Source organism: Pseudorasbora parva, chromosome 9, assembly GCF_024679245.1.
Source record: "Pseudorasbora parva isolate DD20220531a chromosome 9, ASM2467924v1, whole genome shotgun sequence".
NCBI lineage: Eukaryota > Metazoa > Chordata > Actinopteri > Cypriniformes > Gobionidae > Pseudorasbora > Pseudorasbora parva.
In genome coordinates, this window is record NC_090180.1 from 40,385,864 (window position 1) to 40,410,408 (window position 24,545).

The following is a 24,545-nucleotide window of genomic DNA, read 5'->3' on the forward strand; positions in this document are numbered from 1 at the left end:
AAAAAAAAAAAAAAGGTAAACTAATAATCCAGAAACAAACGGAATTCCCCTTTAAACTTTTTTCAACCAACTCATTTAAAAAAACAAATATTAAACATTTAAACCCCCTGTAGATTAGAGTATGACTGTATTGAAGATTTCCTGCTGCGTGTTCTAATTCTTTTTTCCATATAAATTTAAAATAAAGAGAATCAATAGATTTAGACTCTTCTATACCTGGGGTTCTTTATAGCTAGCATCCTACATTATGGAAAGTAACCCCATTTGGAGCACTGCAAATCCGGATTAGTAGTGCTCCAGCCAACACGATCTCATGGTCATGCGTATAAATAGTACGAGTGTGAAATCTCATGGAATGGATACGCCAAAATGAGTCTTGGCGTGCAAATGCTACGCAGTTTTTTGCGTGCATATGACACGCTCTAGGGTAGGTTTAGGGTGGTGGGGTGCGTGGTTCGTATGTATAATACGCCATAAAGTGCGTATCATATGTACGCGAAAAACAGCGTAGCATTTGCACGTCAAAAAGATTACCTGATTTTGGATAGCAAAACATGGGTTTTCCAAATCAAGACCAAACTTTTGAACAACTGGGTCCTGAACAGGTTTGAGAAGGATTGTTCTATGGTACTGTGCTGTCAAAAGCTTTTCTTGGTGCATTCAGTTAATTTTTCCTCATTGAAATGCAAGTTTTATACTTTTTAAAGTATACTTTATACTTTAAACATGTAAAATCATCATGTGCAGTACATGAGATAAAATATAATGCCTAATATCTATCTAAAATATAAGTCACTTACTACCGGTATTCACTTTTTTATTGAACTGAAACTGAACATTACATTTTCAATCATGCAGATGTTCAGAAAAAGAGCTTGAACAAGGACATAAATAATATAAAATGTGTTTGACAAAAATTTTCACTGCTAAAATATACGATATTTAAGTGCCATTTTTTGTTTCTGTTTTGCAATAGTTTTACAATAACACGACAGTGGGACAGATATCTCACTGTAACTTATACAATGGTGAACAATCTGAAGGTATAATGAGCCACAGGACCAGAATGAACAGAAATCAAGAGATTAAAGGCAGTCAACATACATTCCTAAATTCTAAGAGAACAAATATGCAAGAAAGCATTAGACTTTAGCTGAAAATCATAACGCAGAGAAAACGCAGCTTTACAGTTCAAAAGATACTCAGAGAAAGGGCAAAAGATTTACCAATAATCTTCTGAATCTCCATCCAGTAAACTCTGATCATATCACAATCCCAGAATAGTTGCATTTGTGTGCCATTAGATAATGTAAACTGAACATGACAGTTCTTATTGTTAAAATGACAAAATAATGAAATCTAATTCTAGACAAATTGACACAATTAAAACACATATTACCATGTCTTTATTTAACAATTTTAAACATTTAACCAATAAACTTTAAAATGATCTGAGAATACAATAAAAGACTTTCACAATAGAAAACACTTCATTGTTTGTGTACAAATGTTTCCAAACATCAGTGAAACCTGGGGCCTGTTGCACAAAAGTAGGATAAGGGATTAAGCCAGGATATCTTGGTGATCCTGGCTCAATTGATCCCTAATCCGGTTGCACTAAAGCTGGATAGGGGGCAGGAGGATATGTTATGGTATAAATTACCATGGAGATTTATTCTGTGGAGCTAGCCTGCTCCAGACCAGGCTAAATTCCAGGATCTATTTAATCTCATCCCTAATGTCAGTCAGCAGTCGCCACAAATGGAAACCAATAGTTATTTCACTGCTCACTATACATTGTTATCACATATAACTAGACCCACTGTCATTATTTAAACGTTTGTGATCATTAATTTCAATCATTTTGGATAAATAATGATTTTTAGATGATGTTGCTATCATTAGATAATTTACAGTTTCCAATAGACTATAAGGCTATATATAAAATGATAGAATATTAGGGCCACAGAGGGAAAAAAAAAGACAAGTCATAATATTGTAACCAGTTGTTTTAAAGGAGGACAGTTGTTAAAATGACAGATGTGGGGCATTTCGTGAAATTGTACTTCAGTATGGTTTCATAAACAAAGACATGCTGATGTGCCAGAATATGAAGTATCACATTGTCATAACTATCAAAACTGTAAAAAGAATATGTTGCTTTTCTGCAGAAAGAACCAGCCTCATAAATGTATGACTTTATCCTTTTTCCTCAGTGGGGCCCTAGTACTCTGTCATATAAACAAATACACATTCCATATGAATATAAAAACACAATGTGTAACATTATGTTCCTTTATTAAATAAGGACAAAAAGCAGGTAAACTATCAGCTCCTTTCGAAACTGAAGTCACAGTGACTCTACAAGATGGAAAGCACAGAATCAAAGCATATTATACAAAATGATACATACACATTCAAAGGTCTGTATATAACACACCCTGCATGTCTGCACACTAAAATAAATGCAGGACAAATCCATACACATCAACTGAACAGACAAATGAATGGATGCAGTAGCCTCCCTGCAGCCTTGTATTACACACAGTATACCGCACAATCATCATAAGAGGCCAAATTCGTAAAAAAAAAAACAACCCAAAAAAACCCTATTTCCTCTGCCACAGCAGGACATTTTTTACCTAAATTGAAAGCACACATACTAACTAAAATAATTCAACACATATTGGTCCCTCAGCAGCCGACCACTGTCGTCATCAGGGAAGATTGCCGGATTGTCCCAGTCCATGGCTGGTGGCACTCTGGGGGCCCTCTCCTTCCTCAGGCAGGCCACATTGTGGAGGACAGAATATCACATGCCCTAACAGGGTTGACCCTTAATTTGTGAAGGCAGTGAAAGCGTGCCTTCAGGAGGCCAAAGGTCATTTCAACTCTGGCCCTGGTCCTGGCATGGGCATTGTTGTAGGCCTGCTGTGCTTCCTGGGGGTCTGTGAAAGGCGCTATATAAATTAAAGTGATTATTATTATAGCTCATCTATGTATTCAAGAAAATTGTATTTATATAGCACTTTTCACAATTGTTTCATTCTGTCAAAGCTGCTTTACATTAATAAAAGCAGGGGAAACACAAAAAAACGGTGGACAACATAATAAGCAGAGTACAACGGCTAAGATTAAACCGTACTGAGCGTAGTAACGTAAAATAATAATGTAAGGCTTTAATAATACTATATCATAGCTTTATACAGTGTGATGGAGTTACGTTACACAATTTCACTCATATATGCAGTGCATTTCAATAAAAAATTTAACCGTTTCATAATTACAGTACAACTGCGTTTTTGGAGATGTGAATTAAATATTTGATTTGTAATTGTGATGTTTCAGCGGAGCGGTGAGTGTGTAATTGTGCACTACTAACGCATTCAGACGGTCTGCAATACTTTGCCACGCTTTTTCTCTTTGCTTTATCACTGTGGCGGTGTTGCCTTTCTTCTTAATTATATATTTTACCTCCTCGTATGCCTCCATGAGGATTTGTGCTTCCGACGGGGAAAAGTACGCGGCTCTAGTTGCCATGGTAAATCAGTTAATCTGTGATCTGTGGCGGGGTCTATTTGAGTGAGCCGTGAGCACGCACATATCCAGGATTGGTTTCACCTGGCTTAATGAATCCGTGTCTGCTCATCCTGGCTTGGTCTTTGTGCAACCAATTAAGCCTGGACGCACATGTTTTGGCTTTATTGAGCTCAGCTGAGTCATTTATCCCGGATGTCTTAATTCTACTTTTGTGCAACAGGCCCCTGAACCAAAAAGTGAAAATTCATGATGGAATTTAATAATGGTGCAAAGTGATTAATGTTAAAAACCTAAACTAGGGCTGGGCGATATGGCCCAAAAAAATTATCACGATATAATTTAGCATATCAGTCGATATCGATAAATATCCCGATAAATGTAAAATCTTTATTTCTTTAAAGTTTAAAGGCATATTTTTGCTCCTGAGTGAAATATGTAGAAAACAAACAGTTAGCTGTGGTTTTAAACTATTCTTTATTGTCAAAACATGATAAACACTTCCCAAACAAATGAACAATTTATTTAAACTGAGGTAGATGTATTTATTAAAATCTTAACTGTGGCCAGCATTTTTTTACTCAACACTATATATCAATAATATATCATTATACAGGGCTTGACATTAAGCATGTTCATGTACTTGTCCTTCGAACAAGTACATCGTTCAAGCTTGTCCAAGTAAAAGATTAGCTTGTCCGGAAAAGTGTGTGTGTGTGTTTGTGTGTTGTATTCTGAAGCAATATTCTCACCAGTGTTCAATCAGCTTTGACATATTTAAATCTGCATCATTTGAAATATGTGATATTTTCACCTTTTATAAAGGGCATTTTCCCTTAATCTTATTAAATATAGGCTAAGCTTCATGTTTCATTTTATATTTGTAATTTTGATCAATACATTTAATTAAAATAAAACACTATAAGGGCTGTTACCATTCAAATTAAATAATTTACACTGAAAAATTACAACAGCATTAAATAAAGTTTTGAGATTTGTAGTTTTGAATAGACAAATAAGACATGTTGGAAAGTATGTTTAAAGATCAAATTAAACCACCAGTAGGTGGCAGCAGGTGGCCGTCTTAATGAGCGAGTCATTGAGTCGTTAATTCAAACGATTCATTCAAACAATGAATCGTTCATTTACACAGGTTGTTGTGAGACGCGTTGCGGTTCTGCTGTGAACGATTTTCGCAGCTTAAATAGAACAAAAACGCTCAATATTGCATCATATATATTTAATTGTGTAAGTAAACACTAAAAACGCAAACGGTCAAAAAAAAAAGCGTTTTAAGAAACATTTTGAGGCCCTCTTCTCTTGCCTCACAGTGGATTGGTCCACCGTGCATCTCACCGACACACACACACAAACACACCTCACCGACAGTGGGCTGGTCGGGAGAAAGAAAAGTTCAGTGTTTGTGGATCTACAGTAAGGGCTGTCTAGTCTATTTTATTAATTTTAAACACCAGATGACATTATTTCTCTTTTGATACAGGCGATGCGGAGTCATTAATACATCACCAAAGACAAACAATTATGATAGCGATGGACAAGTCCGATGTTTTAGTGATTATAGTTTGGTAACGTTAGCCTGTTGTAAATAAGTCACCCACTACAGCTAACAAGGTAATAAGCCGGTGTGTGAATGTAGTTAATGTAGATTCTGTGTTGGGCTGCATGTTATATGGAAAGACTTTGAAGAAACACGATAATTTAATAATTAAATTCCGTGTGGTGAACGTGAACCTATGATAAGCAGTCCACGCACGTCGCTCTGTTATATGTCGGATGGGATCGCTAAAATATCTCCAAACCACTCAAGTTGAGCGAACTAACTTGTCAACGATATCTGTGTCCCCCGAGCTGGCCGTGAGCGCTGCATTTTCTTCACTATTGCTCATTTTTATCGCTCCACTTATCTCCGATCCTCCAAGCCTGTCAGCCACATGGTCAGCCACAGACTGTAAACATTACCGCGTGCAGCACGCAGACGCCCGGTCTGCAATACGCATGCGCAGCATTACGCATAGCGCGTAAGCATTATATCGAGAATTTATCGACCTGTTGTTATCGTTTTATCGAGGAAAATTATATCGTGATAATTATCGTTATCGTTTTATCGCCCAGCCCTAAAACAACCACAACCAAACAAACACTGTATTAATGGTCTGATTGTCATAAAGAACTGCAATGTCTTGCACAGTCCAAACCAATGGAAAACCTCTCGAACTAAAGATCGACACAGGAGCCTCATGCAGCATCATGTCTTTGCAGACATTTGCACAGGTAAAGCAAGAAGAGAATCTTCAGTTGTCAAACCATGTAAAGCTTGTCGCATATGGTCTTCGCCCTCATCATCATCCCTGATGACACCAGCAGCAAACATGTCGAGAGATGGGAGCAGAATTGGTCTACAACACCAGGCAGGCTCCAAAACCCTTCTGTCAGCCTTCTCCCACTCCTCTCCTCATAGGGTTTAGGCCTCCAGAAGATCGGCTCAGCTGCCCACTTGTAACAGGCCACTCTATAGTTCACCCGCTGGATGTGGGGGATCAGTGAGTCTTGGCAGAGGGACAGGCGAGAAAAATTGATTCCAGGTTGATGCATCCCCAGATTGCAGACAAACAGTGAATCAGCGTTGAATCAATGTTAATGTGTAGCACTCCTGTAAGGGAGTAACGTTACATTCGTGAATAAACAAATCAGACGCGATGCTTCTCATTCCTGTTTTTACTGCGAATCAATTTGTGGCAATAAATGAACAATTATTACAAACAACAATGTATGGACTCTCTTATCCATGTAATTGTATATACAATAAATGCATGGGCTCTTCTAGTGTACTTCCCCTTTAAATGTGCATCTCAAATAAGTGAGTGAATAAGTGAGTATACACTCAAAGTAGTGCACATTCCACACTAAAACATCCACTCACATTTTACACAAAACACAAACAATACAAATATAAAGTTTATAGAACAACTCGACCGCATACATTTAATCGTCCTACAGACACATGTAAATGATTTGCGCGCGAACCTCATGCTCCACGGCCGATAACTCTACAGCTTTACGTTGTACTCGGCCCGTCCGTATCGCACTTCAAGCAATAATTAAACACAATACTTTTAGAAAATACATTAGAAACACTAATTATTCACATGTGTGCAAATGTACGCTTTATATACCTGTAAGGGAGTACATTCGTGAATAAACAAATCAGACGCAATGTTTCTCATTCCTGTTTTTACTGAGAATGAAACGTCTCGCGAGAACTCCCCCGGCTATGAGCAAACGCACGCACACAAACACGACCAATCAGATGCACCCATGCCAAACGTATTAACAGTTAACTTTTATCCTCATACTAATTTACTAAATGTTCTAGTTAATGCAAAACCTAACATTTCAATGTCCTTACCAACATTAATATTTAATAATTATTTAAACTGATTACTTCATTAAACTTCATGTGAACACATACAATACATCTAAATACACGAAAACTGATAGTGATAATAATTATGCACTTATTAGCTCACATATTTTTCAGTATACCACAAATGCATCAACTAAAATATCATTGAATCAATGTTGAGATTTAACATTGATTTTTCATCAGGTTTGCACCGAAATAATGTTATTTCAATGATGAAGATGGGCTTAAAATCAATAGTTTTCCAACTAAAATTAAACCACTTATTTAACAGTGAATCAATGTTAATGCATCAATTAAAATATAATTGAATCAATATTGAAATATAACATTGATTTTTCATCAGGTTTGCACCATGAAATAATGTTATTTCAACAATGAAAAATAGATGAATCTTGCTTTATGTACAGCAGGATTCTATGCCAGTTAATTTGTCTCTATTTTATTAATTTTAATCAGAGACCATGTGTGGCTGCAGTCAATATGATTTTGCATCAAAAACTCACTCAAAGTAAACGGCATCCTTCAGTTTACATGCAAATGTATTTATTTATGCCCCCACAGTTACAACAGGAAATCTCACATTGACTTAAAACAATTACATCTGAATTTATAACACAAATGGGAAGCACCTGGAAAAACATGACAACTTGCATCTGTAAAATGGAAGTAGATACAAATGTAAACTTGCCAATAAATACAGAAATGAGAGAGTACAACAGAAAGAAGGTAGAAGAAAGAATAAAATACTCCAAACTCAGGGGTTTCCACCATGAGCAATGTCCCCAAGCCTTTCAGAGGCGTAACAGAGGCAGTTTTGCACCGTCCCAGCAAAGATAAACTCTGATGCCTCTTTTTATCAGCATTCACGGCATCTAAAACAACAAGAAGTTAGTAAATATTTGGAAATGTGATTAATTATACATTACAAATATAGCCTACTACAAAATGAAGACTTGATATCTCAGTTAAAACACGCTAACATTAAATTCAGGACTATTTAATGCATTTTAGAATCGACTTTAAAGGACCTGCAGACACACAATGAATGAATGAAAAAGCAAAGTGAATATATCCGGTGTTTTATCTAATAATATTATTGTATTTAATATTACATAAATAAAGTCTAAAAAAGTGAAACAAGTAAATTAATGACCAAATAGCTAAATTAAGTGGTCTTAAGTGTTCATAGGCTATGGTGGTTTGGAAGAGATTTTTTTCCATTTACAACACGAACTGGAGGCACAACAGTTTGCTAAATTTCTGTAGTTTGATATAGCTGCCTACAGAACTTAAAGATCTCACTCTTTTCGTTTTCTTTCTTGCTGCATTAAAGATTAAATTGTAATGTTATTGTGATCTGCTTTTGTGATGATATTTCACAGCTGAAGCAAAGCTACGAGCTGATTGTATTTCCCCTCACCGCGCTAACAGGTCAATCAGTTCTAGCTCTGCTTCAGCTGTGAGATACTCTCACGTGTGGCGAACAGAATCACTGACAAGCCAGAAATTCATCTAACCGTCCGATCGCCTCTCGTTTCTACACTGGACAAATATAGGATGATTTTAGTATCAAAATGATTAATCTGTGCGTGCAACGGGTAAGATACATTTGTGGACCCGCGCCGCACATTCATTGACTTGTGAGTCGATCCTATATGGTCTCGAAATCCAAATGAATCAAATAGGATCGACTCACAAGTCAATGAATGCATGCGCAACACCGTTTCCACAACTGCACAAAGTAGCCTGACACGCCAGACCAACATCAAGATGTTTGGTCTGGAAACTCACCATTGACAGGGCTCAAACCGAGAGGCGGGATAAACAGTTGTCTTTCAAACTCCCTCTGCACACGATAGGATAGCGCTACAACTAACCAGAGGAATGTGAAGCGGAGCTAGTTGACAGATTAAACTTTCGCCGTATCCGGTCGGCAAAACTCTGAACACACCTCCCCTTTTTAAGAATGACTTCAGTGCCGTTCTTTGTTAGCCTAGAAATCTAGACGCACCCTAGCGGCAGCAAATTTAATTTGCCCGCAAGTGTCGTCTAGGCACTCTCAATACCCTTCTGAGCTGTGTTCCTCAAAATCTGGACGGCCCAATCACATCATGTATAGAGTCGGCGGGCGGGGCCATAATGACGACGGCCGAGTTGCGTTTGCGTGCTTCTAGTTAACACAGAAACTGGCGAACGGCGGCGGTCTTTCGAATCAGCTCTGACCGCGACTCTGGAAGACTTGGAGTTAAGCTTTTCTCTGAGAAAAGAACAAAGAGCGGGAAGATGTGTTCGTAGTTTAGCCGACCGGATACGGCGAATGTTTAATCAGTCAGCGAGCTCTGTTTCACCTTTGTTGCTCTGGTTGGTGTAGCGCTATCCTATCGCGTGCAGAGGGAGTTTGAAAGACAACCGTTTATCCCCCCCCTCAGATTAAGCCCCGTCTATGGTGAGTTTCCAGACCAAACATCTTGATGTGGGTCTGGCTTGTCAGGCTAGTTCTTTGTTCTTTTCTCAGAGAAAAGCTCAATTCCAAGTCTTCCAGAGTCGCAGTCAAAGCTGATTCGAAAGACCGCCATTCGCCAGCTTCTGTATTTACTACTAGTAGCATGGAAGTGCAAGTCGGCCGTCATTATGTTAAGCCCCGCCCACCGACTCTATACACGATGTGATTGGCTTGACCAGAGTTTGGTTTTTACAGCGGAGAATTGTATTGAGAGTTGCTAGACGATAGTCGCGGCAGGTTAGATTTGCTGGCGCTAGGGTGCGTCTGATTTCCAGGCTAGCAACAAAATCGAATCTTACTGAATTATCTGCAAAGGGCAAAGGTACAGAAAAGGCTGAGGCACGGCTTCTCTGAGAGGTTAACAGTGCAGGGATTTTTGCTTTTATTGGGCAATGAGGAGAACAACGGGCAGCTCTGTCAGTTGATGCTCAAGTTCGGGGTTAGTAAGTAGGGAGGAAGCATCCCGCCTGGCGAAGTCTGTTCTGCCATTTCAGGTTGAGGTCATTGAGATCCATGTCAGACCAGAGAAGACAGAGAGCTGGGTTGTTCTCTACCTACATCATGCCGTCAAGTGGGCAGTAGTTTGCGCTTATTTCATTTGTTTAATATTTGATCTTTTAAATTGGTTTTAGGCTTGTAATTAAGTTTATTTGTGTTTTTTTATTCTTTATTAATATTTGAACCATATAGTTAGACTATGGCTATTTTGCTGTGGTATCAAAAATTTCACTGGTAGGCCTATTGTAAGGGTGGATCGCCTACGGTGGTTCTGACTGCAGGGTTGCCGAACGACTAAAGAAACGTTATCAGCGTGATGGTAGAAAACTGTACATTTCTTGTCTATAACCACCCACTGCAACTTATACCAACGACGGAAATAAGCGCAGTTACAATAGCAAAATATGTGGGAGAGCGTTGCTTTAATGTGACCATATTATATTGCAATATGGAGCACTTCAAAGTCAATACCAAACCAAAACTAGTTAGCAAATCATTTATAATTGAAAGAATTTAATGACAAAATCCGGTTATGGTTACACTTAAAATAGTTAATCGTACCCAGCATGTATAGAATGTTACTTGAGAGATAGGGAGAGACAGAGAGAGATAGAAAGATAGAAAGAGAGAGAGCAAAGAGAAGAGCCAAAGAAGGCCCTAGAAGAGACAGCCAGAGAAAAAGACAGCGTCAGAGGAAAGAGACCCCCAGAGAAAAAGAGACCCCGAGCAAAAGTTGCAAACTTCTTTTATCCATCCCGTGACCATGTGACTGAAACCCTGAGACCTTCAAACTGACCAGTCAGACCAGACTTCCCCCACTGTACTACAGGTGTGGCACCATTTGGCCTACAGGCCCTCAACATCTCTTTGTCTTTAGGAATCCCAAACAGCCCCACTGATAAGAGAGAGGGGGGTGAAACACAGTAAAACAAATGTCTTTGTTCAAAGAAAAATATCAAATATCTTTGATTATTTTGGATTCTTTCACTATCTAAAAGGTTGGGTCAAAACAACAAAAGCAATGAGAATTCAAATTCATTCATCACTGATCTTCATACCCCTCAGCAAATGTGCAGTTGCGCCCCTTTGGGCACCCACTGGCAGAAATATAAATTTGTGCTTGTGGTGAAAATGACTACAACTGAAGGACACACCCTGTCCTGTCTGTAAAGTACAGCCTCCTCTATATATATAAACACCCAAGAAATGGGAAGGACACAGAGGCTTTTCCACTGAGAACTGTCAACCTGAGGTAGGATGAATTTAAATTTAAGTCCAGTGAATATAGATGTCTTCAAAGAGTTTAAATAGAGTCATATTATAAAGTAAATATGATTATAAATTACATTTACAGAACTGACTGACTGAAATATACATTATATATATATATATATATATATATATATATATATATATATATATATATATATATATATATATATATATATATATATATATATATATAAAATTGGTTTCAAAATATTACATTGACATCAAACAACAGTTATTAGACTTTATATTGCCAATGATAGGATCAATGCATGTTCATGTGCTCTTAACATTTAAAATTAACAAAGATAATTAAAATATATATATATTTTGATGATAAAATATTTTAACCTTTCCAATCTTTATATATATATATATATATATATATATATATATATATATATATATATATATATATATATATATATATATATATATATATATATATATATATATATATATATATATAAATACATTTTGGCATCATTAAATTGCCAGCTTATGCCCCAATTGTAATATGTTTGATTTACTATCTTTTGTTTTTGATTAAGATTTTGCCATGGGTTCCATGATGAGACTCTGCTTCCTGCTCTACTGCCTCTTCTCTTCGAGCGTCTCTTCTGTAAGAAAACTTTACGATATCGATGACCTGAAAAACATTACATATGCCAAGTCTGCGCCACGTCATGGACTCCAACTATTGTTCTGGTTTTCCCAAAAAGTCCTGAATGTTGATCAGAACAACATTCTCATCATTGATTCAAATTTTGATCCTCATAGAGGCGACTTTGGATTCCATCGGTATTTAAATAAAGAGGGCATTCTTCCCTCATTGAGATCTTGGCAGAGTTACTATTCGGTTGGCAATTTAAAATCTCCTGGAGCCAAGGCATTGCCGGCCTATGTGCGGCGGTATTACAGAAACACCAATGTGCCACAAAGAAACATGGACAGGCTCATTGTCTCTGTGGATCCAAACAGGCCAAAACGGATACTCGGAGTGTTTATTACATCACATAACCTTCACAAGAATGACTATAATCCTTCTGACACTTATGAGATTGATTATTCACTGATCTTGCAGATCGGAGACCCCCATAACTGCACTCTGGATCAGAACATTAATTATGGTACTTACACAATACTACGTAATACACAAGACAACGAATATGACAGATGCAGTCAGTTTTTGACAGAGGCAGGATATAGCAGCACTGACTGTACACACAGTCATTTCAGCCGAAAGAAACGTTCACCATATTTAAAATGTAACACATATGAGGGGATTAAACTTGAGATAAAGGCAACTCCACAAGGTTACTCAAAACTAACATGGGAGATACCTGCTGAAATGATAGATAATTCCAAACATGTCCACATTGATATTTGCCAAAACACTTATTCCAGTGATACTAATGAAGTTCATACACAGGTCACGAAACAGATTAATATTTATGAATCATCTGGGGCTTTAGATACTTCTGTCCCCCTGAATGTGGGTCTCCAACCCAGACTGCGACTGTACCCGTCACTTTTCGATTTTCATTTTACTAATCCATACATTTGGTATGGACCAGAGTTTGACGGATCTAATGGAGTGATCCCCACTACAATAAAGGGATTTGACGCTAGTCTGCAGCTCTACGCTGCCGACGGCAAAGCCTGTGCTCGACTCTACATCAAGAAAACCTTCAGTAACTGGAAGGATGTTCTTGACCACTCATGGATTGGGTTCTACAAAAGTTCACAAGATAAAAATGATGATTATTCCACATATCAATACGCTGATAGGTTTCCAAAGACCGAAAACTATATCACACACAATTATGACATTTACCAGTACGATTCCAGTTTGGCTATTGCTCCTGGAATGCAAATCCGTTTTCTGCTGGACAAAAAATATAACAAAGTTTTAGCACAAACTACGCCCTGGGAGGGTGTTGAAGTAGTGACAATATCACCATCAGATTGTAGCACACCGAATCTTGGTCTTCAGCCTGAACGCTTATCAAATCGTCCAGAATTCTTTTATGGACCAGAGCTGGACAATGCTGGTCTGCAGCTCTACACTGAAGACGGAAAAGCTTGTGCTCGGCTTTACATCAAGAAGGTCTTCACAGACTGGAAAAATACCTTCTACTACTCATGGGTGGGCTTTTACACTACTTCACAAAATAAGAATGATGACTATTACACATATCAGTATGTTGTGAAGTTTGAAAAGATAGGGTATGGTAATGAGAATTATGATATTTATCAGTACAAATCCAAATTGGACATTGCGCCTGGAGTGCAGATCCGCCTCATGATAGACAAAAGTTCTGATAAAGCATCTGTGCAAACTGAGCCCTGGAAGAGTGATTCATGAATCAATTTATAACAAACCATACAAGCTTTAGAGTATATGATAATTTCACTCTAACAGTAAAACAAATCATTTTAACTTTGACTTTTGTGTGACTGTATGTATATTACATTTGTAGCTATAATGTCCTGATAAGAAGGATAAGTAACATATTGTTCTAACATAACAGGCATTGTTAATCACAAATCTCTCTAACCTAATTTGTTATCATTACATCTTGAAAAAACTTGTATGCAGTTGTTTTTACAGCTTCTATTAAAATGCATCTAATGAAAGTGAGTCAGTGTCCTTTTTTGATATATCACAGGACAGAACAAGCAAACAAGTGAAAAACAAAATGCTGTTTTTCTGCAGTTTGAAAATAAAAACATATATCTATCCATCCATCCATCCCTCCATCCATAATTTATTAATTACAAAATCTGTTGGCCAAAATAATTACTTTATTTTTGTGTTTTTTTCTGTATTTATTACTCTCATTACCCTGCCGGTCATAAATATTGTAAGAAATATTGGCATTGCATATTTACTTAAAGAAGAGCTTTTGAAAAGTAGAATGATCTTGCCATATATTTATTAATGTACTCGTTTCACTAAAACCACTACCAGCTGCTCGCCAGTGAATTAGGACAATGAGCCAGTAAAAGAAACATACACTCGCCTAAAGGATTATTAGGAACACCATACTAATGCTGTGTTTGACCCCCTTTCGCCTTCAGAACTGCCTTAATTCTACGTGGCATTGATTTAACAAGGTGCTGAAAGAATTCTTTAAAAATGTTGGCCCATATTGATAGGATAGCATCTTGCAGTTGATGGAGATTTGTGGGATGCACATCCAGGGCACGAAGCTCCCGTTCCACCACATCCCAATGATGCTCTATTGGGTTGAGATCTGGGGACTGTGAGGGGCCATTTTAGTACAGTGAACTCAATGTCATGTTCAAGAAACCAATTGAAAATGATTTGAAATTTGTGATATGGTACATTATCCTTCTGGAAGTAGCCATCAGAGGATGGGTACATGGTGGTCATAAAGGGATGGACATGGTAAGAAACAATGCTCAGGTAGGCCATGGCATTTAGACAATGTCTAATTGGCACTAAGGGGCCTAAAGTGTGCCAAGAAAACATCCCCCACACCATTACACCACCACCACCAGCCTGCACAGTGGTAACAAGGCATGATGTATCCATGTTCTCATTATGTTTATGTCAAATTCTGACTCTACCATCTGAATGTCTCAACAGAAATCGAGGCTCATCAGACCAGGCAACATTTTTCCAGTCTTCAACTCTCCAATTTTGGTGAGCTTGTGCAAATTGTAGCCTCTTTTTCCTATTTGTAGTGGAGATGAGTGGTACCGGTGGGGTCTTCTGTTGTTGTAGCCCATCTGCCTCAAGGTTGTGCGTGTTGTGGCTTCACAAATGCTTTGCTGCATACCTCGGTTGTAACGAGTGGTTATTTCAGTCAAAGTTTTATTAATTCAGTGTCTCACTCCCCTTCTCAGGGAACCATAGTTAAGGTTTCACCTTAAAGAAAAGGTGTCAGTTTCTTTAGCAACAGAATGTCTCATGTGCTTGACATGCAAGACTATTCTCATACTGTGTGTATCATGATATATTCACAGCCTCTGCACTTCATGTTCTGCCTGTCAGGGATATTTTGTAATAAGGATCTGCTGACTGGACATATGCCTTAAAAAATCACTTAGTGTAGAGTATTTTTATATCCTTTGAATTTCCTCTTTCATAAAAACAAGGATGTTGGATATTTTATATGAGAATGCTGACCACAGCTCTCCAGTTTGGACCTTTCTCACCCTGCAGGTCGTGTTCAGTCTCACATAACAGCTATATGTAACATCTGGAGGAAGGACAGAGTAAGACCTGTATTCTGTTTTAAGGTCACTAAGTTGTTGTCCCATGTGCCCTTTTTGACATAAAAAACAATGACATGGGCTACTGTTGCAGAACCTTTAATCGCAGATTTCACTGTTTCCCAGTCCCCAATGAACAATAATAATGTAACAGGAAATTAAATGAAAGGTTATGGATGTTTGCAAACTTGACGACTTTGGTAGTTCTCACTCAGTGCCCCAAGTTCAAGGAAAAGAGTTCATCATCAGTCCTAACTTCTGTAGCATGCCTGTTTTAGAGGTCAATAAAACCAACAAGTCAGTAGAACTACTTGTGCTAACCTTTACATTAAGACCAGCTGACCTTATTGTATATGCATTTGTAGGGGTTTCCGTTAAGACACAAATATAGAAGGAGAGTTAAATAAATCATGCAGTCAATTTACTGAACATCGCTTGCCAGTAGATTGTGTTGGTCATCATGGAAATAAGCTGGCTGGGTCTGTGTTCTTTAATGTGCGCATTGTCCACCCGCAGAAGATTCCCAAAGATCCCAAAGAAGATTCCAATCCAACTTTTTTATAGGATTGCAGTCTCTGTCCTGTTTAGTAAATCTGTTCTTAAATAGCAGTAGCAGAAGTTAACAGACCATTGAAAGGTATATATGAAAAGATACATAAGATAAAACAATTAATTTTAAGTGTTTAAAGTTTAACATATGCTGGAAACCAGTCAGGAAAATGTATAATTTTATCACCTCTAGCAAAAAGGCTGGCTATATATGAAAGTAAATTGTCGTGTATCTCGAGGAGGTTGCGTGCAGGGTGAGTGGGATCTCTAATTTGGGGTGTTCTGCTCTGACATCTGGACAAATAAATGACCTCACTTGATAGTAACTGTGTCAATGATATTTTGTGCCATTTTTTTAACTCGTTACAGAGCCCCCTTTTCCCCTCTTATACCGTATAAGGATGTGATGAAATATGTCAGCACTTTCCACTGCACAAAGTGCACAAAAAGTCAATTTAGCTTTTTGTCATTTTCTCAGAAAATAAAGGCACTGGTGTGGCTGTTCAACGACTGTGGAGCAGTGTACTCTCCAGAAAACCTTCTGTAATGTTCAACCCCAAGATTTATAAACGGGACACTTTCCACAGCCACTCCATTTATGAGCACAGGACTTTTCCTCGTCTTCCTTAAGTTCCCACTATCTCTTTTGTCTATTTGGTGTCATGGATGAGATTATTGTTGGAGCACCAGGCTGTCAGATTTTGTAGTTTGTCCCTGTATGCATACTCATCATTGTTCATGATCAGGTCAATGATTGTTATCACCTGCACATTTTACAATGGTGTTTGTTACATACAGTCATGAGTGAAGAGAGCATAGCAGGAGACACATCCCTGTGAAACACCAATAAGACTTGAAGAAGTATACTTTCCTATTCTGACATTCTGGGAGCGGTTGGTTAAAAAGTCTAAAGTGTATTTTGGGGTTGTTGGGTTTTGGGCTACTGGTATATGGATATATACTGCCACCTACTGTCTACTTAGCATCCTCCAAAACATTCATGTGTAACTCCAACTAAAGAATTTTTTTTCTCTCTTTTGCCTAAAAGGTTAAACATATTTATATCTTGCACTGGTGTCCTGCTGTGAAGATTTATGTTGTTTTGTAATGCCAGATCAAACTTGCGAACAATTTGTGAAAATACTTCAAACTAAGTCAACCTTATTAGAAATGTTGCAGTGCAGATGAAACAATAACAGACAAAAAACTTAACAAAAAAGACACACTGTTGCTGTCAAAACCATTTAATTTATTAATTATAAAAAATAAATCAATATGTTTAATGTTTCTGTTGTTTTGTTCAGATGAAGTCCATTTTATGCTGATTTGATGGTGTCCACATTATGCTGACTTTCTTTTTTTCCCCTGCAAGAAACAAAATAAAACTGTTAAGAGGCTTCTCAAGTTTAAACTTCAGCTCTATTGCCAGTAAATTCAGCATAAGGAGACAAAGACTTATCATTACATTAAAAAAAATTGAGCTGGGTCAGAATGTTTGCCAGTTTAGTCATATTCATGGTTACATTTCCTGCTCAGTGCCATTCAATAGACTGTTTTTTTAAGAAACATAAATGTAAGTGTGTGTCACACTGAACTCACTGGATATGTGCGATAGCTTTCTGAACCCAAAGATCATCAGGGTTAGCACAAATCAGTCTGTCCTTTACCGTAGTAAATCTGCAGGAGAGAGAATGTTCTAGATTAAGTAGATTTTACAGATTGTTCTTTATATAAGAACATTAATATCCGAGAGATAATCTATTTAAGACAGAACCAGCGCTGTTACTCACATGACAGCATTTATGTTGCAGGTCCTGGTGGCGTCCTGCTGAGTGAAGTCTTTCAGCCGGAGAACAGGAAAAGGCTGAAGTGTATACTTGGTACAGCACCGAACCGAACCTTAACACAGAACAGATTCTTTATGTGACCAACTGTCCCCCCACAGGTTTATTCAAAGATCCATTAATCCACTTAGTAAACTCGCCAGTGTATTGTATGAATATTGTCTGCTCTGTGACAAATTCCTTATATCTCTATAAGTACAGTTACTTATTTGTAAAACCTTGTTAACAATGCTAGAACCAATGGCATCTTGGAGTCATATAAAAAAGGCAAAAGATTATTATTTTGAGAAAAAGAGCTAAATAATTCTTTAAAATGTCTAATTTTTGTTCCACAGAAAAACAACCACTGTAAAAAAAAGAAGAAAATATTTTTTTTTGTCTCCAATTGCAAATTTTCTGAATATCATTGCTTTTGGTGATGCAACTGCTAAAGCCCTATCAAGATCTAAATTCTATTAAGATCTATTAAGATCGAACCTATTAATATCTAAATTAATCATAAATCAATTGCAAAGTTATCAAGCATGCCAGCTATGGTACACTGTCAAAAAAAAAAAAAAAAAAAATTCAGGCCCCAACTGAACATTTTCTAGTGACTGATGACATCTACATTTTTTAGTTGGCCAAATTGAATTTCTGTGAATTGATGCAATTTAATTCACAAAAATTCAATGTGGCCAACTAAAAAATTTAGACGTGATCATGGTTAATGGAGACCTGATTTTTTTTTTTTTTTTTTACAGTGTAAACGTCTTCGTCCCAAATGTATAAAGCTGTATTCAAAGCACTGAAAAAACACTTGAAACCACCAAAGAGAAAATAGAAGTCAGTTGTACTTACTGCTTTGACTCAAAGTGACCCAGACACACAGCAGCAGCAGCAGCGTCGATGACGTCAAGACGAGTCTGCTCATCATGAGAGGAAAACAAGTCACTTCAACTGATCAAAAGTATTTGATAAATTATTTGTGCAGACAATAGCAGCAATGTTGAGGATATATTTGATGAAGAGCATCCCCAAAATCTACGTTATATAGCTGTTCATGAGGGGAATTTGAAGACCACGTAATGGAAGACAGGGGAAAATCAGTGTTAAATATTAGTAGGTCAGCTACATTGTGCGCATTAAAGTGGGATGTTCCATCCGTCTAAATATCCCAAATTGTGACATAATCACAGGCTTTTTTTTTTTTAACTAATCATTCAGTCATCAATGAAATTACCAGTTCAGACGCTAAACATTATAAGAGCTGGTAAATATAATTCTAACATGTAACGTAATTAATTAAATGCAAATATAATCATCATATTCACTCTGACTGTATGGTACAAATTTAAAGAAAAAGTTATTGCCTCATTTTAATATTGAAAAATCGGGGGGGGGGGGGGAGATAAGAATATAGTTTTTTAAAGAACTAAAAATGTAAAAAGTTAGATTAATATAAAAAAACTATGAAAAAAATTGACTTCTCTCAACATGTTGATTTTAGGCAAAAATGAACAGTATGAATGTACTGTATATATTTTAGGGGCTGTGACTAACATTTTCAAACATAAAACGAACAATGATAAAAATGTAATTATACAAGAATTTAACAAATGTACATTTCATAATGTAAGTAAATGGTGGACAATATGAGTCTTTTTACTCTGCATATTTTACACAAGTGTCTCTACGTCACCAGAGTGTTTTTCTTTGGAAAACTTTTACTTCACAACATTTCAAAGCACAATGTCATACTTTTTACTGCACTACGTTCCATATTCAATATCATGTAATACTTAATTACATAAAAATTCATAAATACATAAAAGAAGTAAAAGTAATTCAAATAACAAGGAAGAAAGTACTATATTATTTATGTAAATAAGTATTAAATGCAAAAAAAACCTTTTAATTATGAAATGTAGTGCAGTAAAAAGCATGAAAAAATATATTATGCTCAGGAATATAGTGAAGTAAAAGTTCTCCAAAGATAAACACTGATAAAGTTTATACTTGAAAAATGTACTTGAGTAGAAAGTAAAAATAATAAATTCACTACTGCCCGCCTCTATGAATAAAAAATGTAATCAAACAAAAATTGTGCCAAAAACTGAATACATATTTTCAGTGAAAATTTTTCAAGTGAGCATTTTTGAGGACGGAAATAGTAATTCTTTGATGGCAGTTGAGTTACTTGAGTGAAATATAATTTCCATACATACTTTCAAGAACAAATGAGGTCATACTTTATATATGGTATCTATAACTACTGCAATATGTACTAGTGTCACAAAAAAAGAAGAAAGAAAAGTTTTTGTTTTGTTTTTGCTGCTATTGAGGTGAGATAAGAGAAAGGTTAAGGCCAAGGTTCGTGGTTTAAGGGTGGGAGGTCGGTGTATTGCAGGATTATTATTGTTAACAAAAAACACCTGAATGAACCTGAAATTAAATTAAATATAAATATTAGTTAAAAATTATTGAAAATGAGAACAGTTGCCTAAGAAATAAAATGAAATAAGTTTATGTTGGAAAATTATTAACTGTAAATAAATTATATAAAATAAATTAAATCTAAATAGCCATATAAAAAAACAACTAATACAATTACAAAAGAATATAACGAAAGTACTACAAATTTAAACTAAAGTTACCATTAGAACTAAAAATACAAAAATAAAAGCCAACTTAAAACATTGATAAACCTATAATAAAACTGGTGTAGGGTCAACAGTGCAATTATTGATATATTTAAAGAAATGATTTACAGATGTAATTTATATGCAGGTATTTAAAAAAAAAAACACAAGCACTATGTAAAACATATGTATCAAATGATTAAGTTAAATCTTACATAGTACTTAAAGATACTTAATATAATGTGGGATGCAAAATAATATAAATAACAGACATAATTTAAACATCTGTAACATTTAGACTAACACTGAGTGGTCAAAGTTCAGGAAACTCAACACTCATTCTCTTATCACAGCTTTAGATCAGATCACAGCATCTGATGAGAAAAAATGACTTAATATGATATAAATCTATAATTCTTCAGACACTCCCCCGTTTTATAACATCATAAGTGTCTTTCATAGAAATTAAACTCAAAATGTCAGGCAGCATGACACTTCTCTAAACCTGGAGGTGTAAATAAAAGAATGTGGGAATGTTTTAGTAAAACCACTACAGAGAGCAATGCTTTTCAGTGACATTAAAATTGATGTTTAAAGTCGTGCAACAAGACTAAAGCGAAGGCTGCGGGTTTGAAGGGAAGTGATACATCTGAGTGAGCACTGTAAGACTTTGTTCTCACTCTTATGACCTATTTCACTTTTCGATTTTAGGACATGAGTTACATAAACATTATGACCTAGAAAATACATGAAAGTCAGCTACACCCGCAGAAACCACACGGCAGCATGTGGAAATGAGGACGCTGTTGTGCGTAGTTCAGAACAATCCATATGTGTGCATGTGTGTGGTTTTATCTGATAAGATAATCATAATTTATCTGTTATATAATCATAGACACAATACAATCATAATTCCATAATGCATTCACACTATAACCAAAAGGTTAAGGTGTGAGTCCCATTCCTGGTGGATATTCCCAGTTGCTAAAAGGTTCTTTGTTTCAAAAGTCCAGGTCAAAAAAACGGTGACACTCTTTAGCAAATCATTATCGCTCCATCTGTAATGGTGACTCCAAGTGGTCTGACAGTATGTAAAATATTCCATGTGCTGCTGTCTTTGAGAACAAATGCAAATGTTGGTCAATAACACTTTAAATACTAAAAAGGTCCATTCCGGAGACCTTTAACCACGAATTGAATAAGTGCATAGTAGCCAAGTTAAAAATTTGAATTTATTGACTTAATTAAAACTTTAAAATGACAAAAACTATTTTGTTCTATTGAGTTCTGTTAATATCATCATGTTGATGTTTACATTAACTTAACATTGTGAGTCATTTTAATTTTAATTTAAACACATTTTTGGCAGTAATTGATGTAAATAATAACAAGTAGTAGTCTTAAATTAATGAAACTGTCTTGATAACTTGGACAGTGGATTTCTAGTTCCAGCTAACTTTGGACTGGATAAGGAAAATAAATGCTGAAATTAAGTGTTATTTTTTTGTTTTGTTTTTAGTGGGAGGATTAAATGTAGAGATGAATGCTGTTAAAAATACACTACATTGCCAAAAGTATTGGGACATTCCTCCAAATAATTGAATTCAGTTCAGTTCCAGTCACTTCTATGGCCACAGGATATCAATTACCTAGACATGCAGACGCTTCTACAAACATTTGTGAAAGAATGGATCGCTCTCAGAAGCTCGGTGAATTCAAGAGTGGTACTGTGATAGGTTGCCACCTGTGCAATAAGTCCATTTGTAAAAAAATGTCACTACTAAATATTTCACAGTCAACTGTTAGTGATATTATAACAGAGTGGAAGCAACTGGGAACAACATCAACTCTAGGCCCCTTAAAATTAGAGCGGGGTCAGTGTCTGGCAATCCGATTGACGAGTCTGGGTTTAGTGGTTGCCAGGAGAACGGTACTTGCCTGATTGCATTGTGCCATGTGTAAAGTTTGGTGGAGGGGGATTATGGTGTGGGGTTGATATTCAGGGGTTAGGCTTGGCCTTAGTTTCAGTGAAAGGAACTCTTAATGCTTCAGCGTACCAAGATATTTTGGACAATTTCATGCTCCCAACTTTCTTTTTTTAGTGATACGTCTGTTAATTCATAAAACGAAATCAAAAGGAAAAAAAATGAATCACATTTTTTTTTTTTTTAACTAAATCCTTGATGGGGTATCCCTAAAAGGTTGAAAGAAGCACCTACCAGATCCTTACTGTCTATAGCAAACATATTCTTCTAAAAGTGTAGAAATACAAGCTTTATTTCAAAATATGATTATGAATTTCATTAGCTCTTATCAGGGCAAAAACAATTCAGTTGTCTAATAGCCACGTACAGGTACTCTGAAATGCACAATCTAGGGGCAACAACTGGAAATCAGATCATAATGGGTGGTCAGTACAAAGAATAGTTATAAACCTTTCTAAAAAATATATATAGTTATAAAATATGTCTGAAGGACAAATCTGAAAATGTCCCCTGCCACTTTTACAACTTGATCACTCAAATTTAAAGTGCCATACACTGTAAAAAATGTAACCTGCAATAATCTCAGAGAGTAGTTTTTTTCTTGATTTAAACCATAACAATTAATTTTAGGTAAAAAAAAAAAAATGTTTATATGTATAGAATGAAAATTATATTTGCTTTATTTACGTCTGACAGATGAATAGAGCGCTGATTAAGAATTTTGAAGATTTCTTTTGGATTTGTGCACATTGAATTTCCTTACATTTAAATTAATAGTTCATTCAATTTTTTTTATTCTGTCATCATTTACTCACCCGCATGTTGTTCCAAACCCGTTTCTCTTCAAAAGAAGATATTTTGAAGAATGAATGTCAGTTGCCAAACAGAAGCCTATTTATATCTATAGTATTGAAAAATAAATACAATGGAAGTCAATAGGGCTCATTAACTCTTTGGCAACTGACATTCATCAAAATATATTCCTTTGTGTTCAGCAGAATAAAGAAGAAAGACATTTGTGGGTGAACTATCCCTTTAATGTAAGGAAAGGAAATTGTGATCGATTTCCAAAAGAAAACACATCAACTAGTCCCTGTAAAAATTCAATGGGTGGACATTGAAACTGTAAAATCTAATAAATATCTTGGAGTCTACTTAAACAATAAGCTGGACTGTTGTGATCACATGATGTATTTGTATAAGAAGGGTCAGAGCCATGTGCATTTGCTCAGTCGGCTGAGATCATTTGATGCGTGCCAGACGTTTAATGACTTTTTATCATTTAATGTGGTACTGTGGTATCATTTGATGTGGTCTGTTGAGGTGCTAGTTCAGTACTGGGGTGCCTTCTGCCCTCTGTAGATCAAATTGGCCGAGAAAGAATGGTAAGGCAGTTGTCTTCCATTATGAATCATAAATCTAACCCCCTCTAAACGGTGTGGGCTATATGTGAAGCTGTCTGTGAAGTCGTTCTTTTCCTTCCATCTGCATTAAGACTGTTTAATTCAACTGATTTGCTTTATACTGTGCCATAGAATTTGACTTGTTTGGTTGGTGTAAATGTGTTGTGTTTTTTTGTTTTTTGTATTTATTTAATTTATAGTAGCCTATACTGTATGTTGCTGATGTGACATGTAAATGTTTTTATTTTTTAATTTTTTTTATTTAGTTGATTTAGCATTATTAAATAATATTTTTGACTTGAATAAAATCAGTTAATTTAGATATTATCTTTTTTTTAGTGACTATACTACAATACAAAAGAAGAAAAAAACATTAAATGAATTGTTTGTAAAAGTAACTTAAAACGAACATTTAAGAAGTCATTTTACATACTGTCAAGCCGATAAATGCCACACACCCTTTAGGTGTGATAATTGATTTTTCTTACACAACATAAAACTATTTACGTCACAACATTCTGGACATTCAGGTTTATTTTTGGCCGCAGTGAGGTCCTGTAATTTTGCCTTTGTTCCAGTGACCTTAGGTTTGTAACTAACGGCCTCTCGGAGTTTCCAATGTTATTCATTTACCAGGAGGAAACAA

General features: G+C 36.1%; 2 protein-coding genes across 2 annotated transcripts; one reads left to right on the plus strand and one right to left on the minus strand.

The window, feature by feature from the left end:
- The first annotated feature begins 11,195 nt into the window (after window positions 1–11,195).
- On the plus strand, window positions 11,196–13,892 carry LOC137089727 (uncharacterized). The gene is made up of 2 exons (XM_067453295.1): window positions 11,196–11,235; window positions 11,804–13,892. The coding sequence occupies exon 2, from the start codon at window positions 11,812–11,814 to the stop codon at window positions 13,618–13,620; it is 1,809 nt and encodes a 602-aa protein (XP_067309396.1). The 5' UTR covers window positions 11,196–11,235; window positions 11,804–11,811; the 3' UTR covers window positions 13,621–13,892.
- A 3,382-nt stretch (window positions 13,893–17,274) lies between these two features.
- On the minus strand, window positions 17,275–18,806 carry ccl20a.4 (chemokine (C-C motif) ligand 20a, duplicate 4). The gene is made up of 4 exons (XM_067453296.1): window positions 18,731–18,806; window positions 17,837–17,945; window positions 17,646–17,723; window positions 17,275–17,411 (listed from the first exon to the last, which is right to left on the minus strand). The coding sequence occupies exons 1-4, from the start codon at window positions 18,804–18,806 to the stop codon at window positions 17,363–17,365; spliced, it is 312 nt and encodes a 103-aa protein (XP_067309397.1). The 3' UTR covers window positions 17,275–17,362.
- Between the last annotated feature and the right edge of the window lie 5,739 nt (window positions 18,807–24,545).